Raw genomic sequence first — 10837 nt, forward strand, 5'->3', positions numbered from 1 at the left:
CAACAGAAACTTTCAGATCCTCAAGGAGGTCTGCCTCCTTTTTGAGGTTTGCTACAAGAAATCTGGTAAACCTTATTTTGTTTTTTATCATAATTAACCTTTATTTATACAGGTCTCATTGATGCCAAACCCAAGAACAGGACTAAAAATACAGTGTTCTTATGACAATAAACAGTTGTGTCATCTGCATATAGATGGATGCGCCAGTAATAGTAATCTGGTCCTCAGTGTTAACACGGATGGTAAAGAGAGTAGGTGTCAAAATTCATGGCCTTAAATTGTTGAACATCCTGCCCTTGTTGGATTTGTTACTTTTAAAAAGAAAACCTTATAATTTTAAAGTTTTATTACACAGGTATGGGTTACTTTGGTTGCTACACTTGGTTTTTAATCTTGTCTGTGAAGCATTAAGGGGTGTAATTTAGCATGTTTGAGAGTAATTATTACCTGCTGCTATCACAGGATAGTAACTTAGTCAGTGTATTCGCAGGTTAGTGGGTGTAACTGGTCTGAAATAATCCGTAACGACTGATACTTACTGTCCCTTCCGAAGCAGCCGACTTCCTCGTCCTGCAGCCTGAGGATGTGCTGCAGCCAGTCGGCTTTGTGGAAGTCTGAGAAACCCGCCAATCCACAAATCAGGACTGTCAAAGGGAAGAGGAGAAGAGTTTTAGACCATTCCCAACTGATCCCAAAAGAAGATCACAATCCTGCATCAGTAACCATGTAAATATGTCCGTGTTTACAACACAGAAAGAAGCCAAGTTGGGAAAAAATGTAGAAAATATAAATAATTTATATCAAAGTTCTACCTTTTTCTCCTTTTTTACTTTATTTTCTGGATAAAAACAAACATTTGACGTTATGGTTTTTGGAAATTTGAGCTTGTTGGTCCTAAACCCACAAAAAATATACAAAATAAAAGTAATTTTTTTCGCTCTTTTTAAGTATGAAAATGTACACAATAGAAGGTTTCTTATCTAAGAGGACTTTGAAATAAGTAGAAATGTTTAAATAGCAGCGTAGATGCTAGAAAGTGTTTTGCACAACATTCTTATGATGCATCAGAGTCATGAAATGTACGTTAAAGATGGACAAAATCACGTTATCATACCAATGAAGCCAATAAAGTGCAATACTACCGGTGACCACCAGGGCTGCTGGCTACCAAATATCTCCGGCTCTCATTATGGTGTTGTTAGCTAAATTCAGAGAAAATAACTCAATAATTTAACAGACATGACGTCTCAATAATCGATATTTATGTTTAATCACGGTCACCTCTGCAAATGGAGGCTGAAAAACTGCAATTCTCAAATGAATGACTGATTGTAACGGTGACGACATCCGCTTCTTATCTACGGTTTACAGTCAGAGCGCCACCTGAAGGCAGTAAGAACAAGTTTAAGCTCACTGTTTTCAATGAAGATGTCGACCGTCTGTTCGGTCAAACCGTCGGTGACGATGTCCTGGTTGGTCTTCATCATGTTGGAGCAGAAGATCTGCTGGTAGTTTTGTTCGGTCATGTTTACCCGGGATGCTCGTGTGTCACCTTTCAGCAGGTTGTTGCAGCCTTTCTGAGGTGGAAAAGCAAACAAAGTCTTATGTTAACAGTAATATTAACCCTAACTCTGTTAACCATTCAGGCAGGAAAAAGGCTCCTAACTCAAGGGATGAACCAGTGTTGTGTCCAACTGAGCAAAGAAGCCGTTTTAAACTGGATCTTTAGGCACTTTGTTCCCAGCAGCCTGTCACAGAGACACATCATTTGTTCCCATTTCTTTAGTTGCATCTGTGAAAAACAGCTTCATAGTTTCAACTTTTTTGTACATTTACGTTTAAAACTGCTTTCAGTTACCAAAAGAGTCAAATTAATATAAGAAATTCAGTTTTAAAAAAATCCTAATCCCAAAATAATGAACGTTATCACGTCTAAAAGTAGAAAAGTAGGAAAAAAACAGACAATAATAAGAATTGTATGTTATTCAATATCAATAAAAAGTAAATAAGATTTCATTTAAAGCTTAAAAAAGGAATATAAGATATAATCTAATGACTAATTATGGAACAATTCATATAAATGAAATGATTAAACTGTTTTATGCCACCAGAAATGAATAATCTAGAAGCTCTTTGTGGGTTTTAGACTGGAATTAAGATTTGTTCCCATTTCTTTAGCTGCATGTGTGAAAAACAGCAAAGATAACACAGTGTGACAGACAGAAAACAGGATTTCTGCAGCAACAAGGTGATTCCCAAAGAGCTGTTAGCTGAAAACTTGGCATATCTCAGCATGGGGTGCAGTGTGTCCTTAAAACATTTGAGGAAACTGGACAAGTGGAGGACAGAAGAAGAAGTGTCAGGCCTAAAGAACTATCTCCAGCAGATGAACAGGATCTGAAAGTGATGTCCTTAAGAAAGAGGAAAACATCCAGCAAAGACCTGACACAGGAGCTGAGAGATGCATCTGGACCTTCAGCTGATCCATCTGCTGTTGGCCCAAGCCTCATCAGAAATGGGCTCCATGGAAGGGTGGCTGTCAGGAAGCCGTTCTTAAGGAAGGGAAACAGGGAGAAAAGGCTGAGCTGTGCCAAAGGACACAAGAAGTGGGCTGAAAATCAGTGGCAGCAGGTCTGATGGAGGGATGAATCCTCCCCAGAGCCCGGAGCTCAACATTACTGAAGCAGTGTGGGATCATGTTGGCAGAGAACGCAACAAAAGGCAGCCCACATCCAAAGAAGAGCTTTGGGATGTCCTTCAAGAAGCCTGGAGAACTATTCCTGAAGACTCCTTAAAGAAAGGACAGAAAGCTCGTCTGAGAGGGTTCAGGCTCAGAGCTCAGAGCAGATATTCACTTTAAAGCTGCTCAGAACTGAACTAACTCTGGTTCTGACTCAGATTCTGGGTTTAAGTTCATGTTGGAACATGTTTCAGTGAATCTCTGCAGCTGTTACCATGGAAACATCTGCAGATATTCACTTTAAAGCTGCTCAGAGCTGAACTAACTCTGTATTTATGTTCAGGTTTGGTTCAGTGAATCACAGCAACTATTTCCTCTTTTTTCTGGAAATATATGAAGAAATGATGGCTGGATCAGGATGATTTTACAGTATATTACCTGCTCAGCCTAAGATAAATGCTGCTGTCCTCATAAAGTCGACGTTTAATCCTCAGGAACCATGAATTCTGGAGCTAACATCTTAAAACCTTAAAGATTTCTGAAGATTCTGGGTTTATATTCATGTTTGAACAGGTTTTAATGGGACTTTTGGACAGAACTTTACATGCTTTTGCATCTTTGCTGTATTTTTCATGCTACGTCATAATTATCCAAAGGTTTTTTCCTAAGCTCGATGGACTCGAGTAGATTTTGGATGCTTTTCGGTGTCCTGCGACCTCTCACCATTCTTCCGATCATGAAGTAGAGCAGCTGGTGGGACAGGGAGTAGCGTGGACATCCGAATCGGGTCATGGTGTCCCGACAGGGCTTTGTGACGATGCACGGCGTCCCGTTCATCTTCCTGTTCGAGCATGAAGCAGACCGGTGAGTGTCGTCACTCTGAGACTCTCAGGCACACATCACAACGTTAAAACACTTAAAGGGACAGTTCGCCTCTTCTGACATGAAGCTGTGGAACATCCCATATCAGCAACATCATTTATGAACATCTTCTTACCCCCTGCTGCGTCCTGTGAGCAGAGTTCCAGCCTCGTTTTGGTGTTGATGAAGGTAGTCCGGCTAGTTGGCTGGGGTTTAAAAAATAAAGCGTCTTGCTTCTCAAAACAATATGCGTTCAACAGAGTAATACATTTGCATCACAAAATGTTGTCCAGGAAAAAGTCAGACCTTTCCTTTCCTTCTCTTTCCTTTCCTTTTGTTTCCTTTCCTTTCCTTTCTTTTCCTTTTGTTTTGTTTCCTTTCTTTTCCTTTCGTTTTGTTTCCTTTCCTTTCTTTTCCTTTCCTTTCCTTTCTTTTCCTTTCGTTTAGTTTCTTTTCCTTTCGTTTTGTTTCCTTTCCTTTTGTTTTGTTTTGTTTCCTTTTGTTTTGTTTCCTTTCCTTTCCTTCTCTTTTCCTTTCTTTTTGTTTCCTTTCCTTTTGTTTCCTTTCCTTTCCTCTCTTTCCTTTCGTTTTGTTTCCTTTCCTTTCTTTTCCTTTCCTTTTGTTTCTTTTCCTTTCGTTTTGTTTCCTTTCCTTTTGTTTCTTTTCCTTTCGTTTTGTTTCCTTTCCTTTCTTTTCCTTTCGTTTTGTTTCTTTTCCTTTCGTTTTGTTTCCTTTCCTTTTGTTTCTTTTCCTTTCGTTTTGTTTCCTTTCCTTTCTTTTCCTTTCCTTTCCTTTCTTTTCCTTTCGTTTAGTTTCTTTTCCTTTCGTTTTGTTTCCTTTCCTTTTGTTTTGTTTTGTTTCCTTTTGTTTTGTTTCCTTTCCTTTCCTTCTCTTTTCCTTTCTTTTTGTTTCCTTTCCTTTTGTTTCCTTTCCTTTCCTCTCTTTTCCTTTTGTTTTGTTTCCTTTCCTTTCTTTTCCTTTCGTTTTGTTTCCTTTCCTTTCTTTTCCTTTCGTTTTGTTTCTTTTCCTTTCGTTTTGTTTCCTTTCCTTTTGTTTCTTTTCCTTTCGTTTTGTTTCCTTTCCTTTCTTTTCCTTTCGTTTTGTTTCCTTTCCTTTCTTTTCCTTTCGTTTTGTTTCCTTTCCTTTCTTTTCCTTTCGTTTTGTTTCCTTTCCTTTTGTTTTGTTTTGTTTCCTTTTGTTTTATTTCCTTTCCTTCTCTTTTTGTTTCCTTTTCTTTCCTTCTCTTTTTGTTTCCTTTCCTTTCTTTTTGTTTCCTTTCCTTTCCTTCTCTTTTCCTTTCCTTTCGTTTTGTTTCCTTTCCTTTTCTTTTGTTTATGGGCTGTGCAGACCGAAGCGCAGACCGAGCAGTCCCCTGCTTCCGAGCAGCAAACACCGTAACAGGTGCGGCTGTCGGCAGGCGGCAGCAGGCAGTGATACGAAGGGAGAGAAAATAGTGCCAAGAGATTGTGAGGTCTGACTTTTTAACTACCTTCATCAACACCAAAACGAGGCTGGAACTCTGCTCACAGGACGCAGCAGGGGGTAAGAAGATGTTCAGAAATGATGTTGCTGATATGGGATGTTACACAGCTTCATGTCAGAAGAGGCGAACTGTCCCTTTAAGTTTGAGTCAAAGCAACAAAGTTGGACAAACTGAACCGCCTGAGAGATAAAACCCACAGTGTCCTGCCTCTGTGGGCTCGTACCAGGTTCCCAGCAGCAGGGTCAGACACTTGTCGCTCAGCTGCTCGTCGTAGCACTCGGTGGTCATGATGGAGGGGTAAACCAGGCTGGGATCGGTGGAGCGCCACTCCTGAGGAATCAGCCAGAAGGTCCACGACAGCAGCGGCTCAAACTCTGGATAAACAGAACACCTCGTTGGAACCGCTTATCAGTAAAATTCAGCTTCTACAAACCTTCATTAACATTTAATAAAGTTAAAAATCAGGTCAGTGTTCATGGCTGCAGCCAACTGGTTTTAACAAATGATAACTCACATTGATGATGATGATAGATTTTTATTTTTTCGAACATGTATAAAAAAGAAAATGTATGTAAGTATTCTATTTAAGAGAAATTAAAAAAAATTATTTAAAAAAAATTTAATCACATTAAGTGCTAATACAAAACAAAAGACCACACATTGTTCGAAAAAAAAGGAATGGGAAGAAGTACAATACTTTTTTTTTTGTTTCCCATCCCTTTTTAACTACTCTTCAGTTTACAAATATCCTAACTACAATACACCTATATATATATATACACTTCCTAAATATCTAGATAAATATATACCATATATACCATATACTAATTAAATTACAATATAACAATTAAGCCTATTCTATTCATATATTTATCCCTCATCGTTAACATACTTCCTCTTCCATGTACTTGTTTAAAAATATTTTTTTCTTTTCTGACTTACAAAACTTTTGTTTTAGGTCCAAATGAAGCTGTGAGCACCAGTTTCCACAAAGATAATGTGTCATCGTGGACTAATCTGACACGGATTTCATTTATATGACATAGAGACTAATAAATAAACTCATTGTCCTGCAAAGTTTCACCCAGAAAGGTGTGAAATACGTCGATCTGAGACACAGTTACTTAAAAATGACTTCATATCAGAGGTCTTTGAGGTCTTAAACAGTTTGGATACAAAACAAAAACAGTTTTATGATGAAAGGTGAAGTCATGACTCAGCAGTTTAAAACCCAACTCAAATAATAATCGAATGAATCGGACATGTTCATTAGAAAATATCTGCAAAGGCACATGTTTGATTGACTTAATTGATTTATCTTTTATTGGTAGTTTGTATTTAGTCAATCAGAAATGCTTCTAGTTTCAACTATTTTTTTTATTGATTTTTCACAATGAATTATCGAACAGACACACAGACAGCAATAACAATAATTTAATAAAATAAGTAATAAATAAGTACATTCAGATATCTTAAGAAATATACTCATATTTAAAAAGGATAAATAAAATAAATAAATGTGTAATAACAATAATAACAATAGTAGTAACAATGATAATATGGGTAAAATAGAATAAAGTAAGATTAATTAAAAGATAAAATAAATAAAATAAATGAATACGTAAATAAATAAAAGAAAGTAAATAATAATAAAAATAGTTTGAAGAGGGAAAGGAGGGGGGGTTCTTAAAATGCTTCTTAGTTGATTTGAGTGTTGGTGGAGGATTTTGGGTGGGAACTCAAATGTGTCATATCTGTTGCTCTTTTACTTTTTTAGCAGAGCAAAGTCTATTTTTGCTGAATAATTTGATATTCTTTTTACAAACTCATATGCTTTCTGTTCTATTTTCTGCTTCAACACTCTTAAAACTGGACCCTGAACCCTGCTCATCCTGATCCTGACAGCGAGCTTTGTAACCTGAGGTCTCACCTCGGTAGTATTTGGGGTCGTTCTGCTTCAGGGCGCCAATGGCCTTCTCCAGACTCTGGTCGAGTCGCTTGACCAGAGCGACAGCGGAGGTCCTCTGAGCCCAGCTGACCGGGTCGGTGTGAGGCCACGTCCGAACCGCCTCCTTCAGCTCAGCTGAGACCAAAAACAAACAACAGGAAGCAGTTCAGACACTCGGGGGAAGACGCCGTCATCCCGCTCCAGAGTCACTAACTTGGGCCCATTCACCACCATTTTGAACTATAATCTGCCCCTTTTCTGGGGGCGGATCATGAGGGAAGTCGGGTGGATTGATTGGAGCTGTGAGACTTTGCTACTTTATTATGTTGGGATTAGGACTGGGCGAGTTAACTCGCTTTTATCGCGTTAACTCGTTAATTATTTCAACGCAAATAAATATTTTAGCGCGCATTAACGCAGGTTTTATTATTCATTTTATTATTGTAAAATACTGTTGCTCACAGGCTTTTATTTGGTAAAAGTCTGTTTCTCACAGGCTTTTATTATTGTAAAAGTCTGTTGCTCACAGGCTTTTATTTTGTAAAAGTCTGTTGCTCACAGGCTTTTATTTTGTAAAAGTCTGTTGCTCACAGGCTTTTATTATTGTAAAAGTCTGTTGCTCACAGGCTTTTATTTTGTAAAAGTCTGCTGCTGTCTGCTGTGGAACAGGAAAAGAAAGTAATCGACGGATCCACCAAACATGGAGAAGGGTACGGAACTTTTACTCGGCCATTTTCATGTTAAAGTTCTTCCAGACGGCGGAGTCGACAGAACCAAAGTCATCTGTAAACACTGCCAAGTTGAATTGTCTTCTCAGCGTAGTAGTTCCAGTCTGAAATATCACTTAAAGGCAAAACACACAACTGATAGCAGCAAGTCATTCAAGGAAACAGCCAGTGGAGCGAGGCTTCTACATAAAAACTACAGAAAGATGCTGATGTTAAAAGTGTGTTTGCACAACAAATGTTATGGCACTTTCATTCATATGGCAGCACATTTAAAATAAAACTAAATGCTAAAAGCTATACACTACTTTTGGATTCATTTTGGGATTTTGCGTACAAATGCGATTAATCGTGATTAATCAGGGAAATCATGTGATTAATTAGATTAAACATTTTAATCGTTGCCCAGCCCTAGTTTAATTACATTATCTTGAACATTAGAGTATTTTAGACAGATCTTCTGGGGCTGCGTACTCCACCAAATAACAGGAAACAGAAATGCGTTTCCAGCCTGTCGCTCTGCTCTAATAAAATCCTGATTTTATAGCCACAGCCTCATCTGACAGAATCGCCGTTAAAGTCGCTTAAAGACGGCGTCTCTGCGGAGAATTCAGCTGGACTGACATGGACCGTGATCTAAGGTTTTCTCTCACGGTCTACAGCGTCTAACATACTGAATAATTCGATTAATCTCCCGTGCACGTACATAAGGACCAGGACAGTGGTCCCGTTAAAACAGAACATACAAGCCTTTTAACGCATGAAAACATGTTCAGAAGGTTAAAAACCTGCTTTTTTAGTGGATGTGAAAACAACAGAGAATCTGACATTAAACTACAAACAATAAACATGTCGGATTCTCCTTCCTGTGTGTTTTTATCGTGTTTAAACATGAACAGACTTTGATTTCTTTGTGATTTCTTGGCAAAGAAATGATAAAAAGCCGAACAAAACCCCAGAAAAGTGGAACATATTGACTGTGTGAGAATGACCGATCATTTACTGAACGTTGCTGAAGGAGACAGGAGGCTCCTTTATCATTTCACTCGCCTCTGAAGCTCAGAGAGGATTTAACTGAACCGTAGCTTCCAGCAGGTCAACCATTTTGTGGCTTTGGGTTGGACTTCTGGTTGTGTTTGGTTCTGTTTTCCTGTTTGTTCTCGGTTTGAATTAGTTTATATTTATCTGACTTCCTTGCTCTTGTCCTGCTTCTGTTCTTGTGTTTATCCTTCAGTCCTGGACTCGGTTTAGTCTAAAGTTTCTTTTCTGTTTGTTTCACATCTCCACTTCCCTCTGTTTGGTTTTCACAAGTTTAGTTTCTGGATTTGGGTCCTCGTCAACCTCTCCTATCTCCTATTAATTCTGACTTTCAGCAGCCACATCAAAGCTGTCACCAAGGCAGCTTTTTACCATCTCAGAAACATCAACAGAATTAAAGGTTTCCTCTCCAAAAAAGACCAGGAGAAACTCATCCATTATGCTGCAAACAAGTGGAACAAACTGCCAGTGGAGATTAAACTTTCACCAAATGGAGACATTTTTAAATCCAGGTTAAAAACATTTCTTTTCTCATGTGTCTATGCATGAAATCTGCACGCTATCTTTGAACTTATCTGGATTGTTGCTTGTTTTTAAATTCATTTAAATTATTTTATTTGTTTCTCTTTACATTCTTTTATGTATTTTTAATGCTTCTTCCACTCCCTGCTGCAATCCTTTTATTTTATGTGAAGCTCTTTGAATTGTTTTGTACATGAAATGTGCTGTATAATTTTGATTTGATCTCCATCAATCTGTCCCATTTGTAGACCAAACGCTCTGGTTTTGGTGACCCTGAACCATCCTGCGTCAGACCCCCCCTCCTTCATATATCTCTATTTTCATTGGTTCTGCTCTGGTTCTGGAGCTGCTGGTGACCCAGTTTCTGTTACATTATTTTCCCTGATTCTGCTCAGCGGGAGTTGTTGAATTTCCCTCTGAGGTTCTACAAGCTCTCGGCCTGAAAACTGAATTATTCAGAGAGAGAAAATTATTATGAGTTTTGGCTTTAATCTGCAGCTAAACTTGCTTTTTATTCGCTTTTGTTTTTATATTCTTAATGTTTTCTGTATTTCACTGGGAAGCACTTTGGGATTTTATCTTAAAAGCTGCTCTATACATAAAATTTCACTTACTTATTAATCATTATACAAAGTTTATGTGGTTTTTTTTATAGAAAAAATGCTTTAAAACAGACTAAATAAAGAGGTTCACCTTCCTAAACGTCTCTAAAACTTAGTTTATGTTTGTAAAACTAAAAGAAAGCGTGTTATGACATCACTTTTTTTAAATTTCATACTTTCACCATAAAGTGTCATTTGTGAAAACACATTAATTCAGATTTTTTTATTGCTCATAATAAATTTAAAAATGCAAAGAAACATTTTTTCTTTACTTTTTTCTCGTGCAGAGGTTTCAAGTTTCAAGTTTCAAGTTTATTTAACAAAGGGACAGCATATATTACTAGCATTTAAAACAAAATGCAAAATATACAAGATTGTAGCCATAAGGCTAATTTCCATCTTTAGTCCCTTGACTAAAGGTTAAACGGTTAAACGTGAACTTGTGTCTGATCCCATTTTAATGTTAATAAAGTCAGTTTTAAGCACTTTTTGGAGCATAAACTGTGTGTTTTCTGTCATTCAGTGCATGTTTATATGCATTTTAACAAAAAACCTGAGAGTTTTGTGTTTTAATAACAGATTCATGTCACAGATTATCTGGTGAAAAAGCCAAACTAGCTGCAGAAAGTCAACATCCTAATTTATCTTTTGATTATGAAAAACACGTTTTCCTCAGAAATGTGGAAATCTGCTGTAAATTAGTCCGAGCAAAGCAGAACTGCGGATGATTTCCAGATGTTTGCCGCAGCTGGAGGATCTGCGGACCTACCCTGCAGCATGACGAAGCCCACCGCCCCGTCCAGGTTGATGTGCCCGTGCTGCCGCTCCAGGAAGGACACCCCGCGGGAGAGGCTGCCCAGGATGTCATCGATAACCTCCGCCCGCGACCCGCACACCGCTGCGGCGAGCAGAGTCAGCGCCGCGGCCAGCCGGAGCCTCGATGCCCGCATCTTCAGGCTGGAGACACACGGTAAACAA

General features: G+C 38.3%; 1 protein-coding gene across 1 annotated transcript in view; it reads right to left on the bottom strand.

The window, feature by feature from the left end:
• Positions 1 to 10837, bottom strand: part of c21h16orf89 (chromosome 21 C16orf89 homolog) — a 15098-nt gene extending 4261 nt beyond the window's left edge. Inside the window, exons 1-6 of the mRNA XM_075453169.1 lie at positions 10629 to 10837; positions 6955 to 7107; positions 5248 to 5398; positions 3404 to 3521; positions 1415 to 1577; positions 540 to 644 (exon numbers count right to left, since the gene is read on the bottom strand). Coding sequence (XP_075309284.1) covers positions 540 to 644; positions 1415 to 1577; positions 3404 to 3521; positions 5248 to 5398; positions 6955 to 7107; positions 10629 to 10809 — 871 coding nt within the window. The 5' untranslated portion in view covers positions 10810 to 10837. The remainder of the gene's footprint in view (positions 1 to 539; positions 645 to 1414; positions 1578 to 3403; positions 3522 to 5247; positions 5399 to 6954; positions 7108 to 10628) is intronic.

The sequence above is a fragment of the Odontesthes bonariensis genome, chromosome 21, assembly GCF_027942865.1.
Source record: "Odontesthes bonariensis isolate fOdoBon6 chromosome 21, fOdoBon6.hap1, whole genome shotgun sequence".
Lineage (NCBI taxonomy): Eukaryota > Metazoa > Chordata > Actinopteri > Atheriniformes > Atherinopsidae > Odontesthes > Odontesthes bonariensis.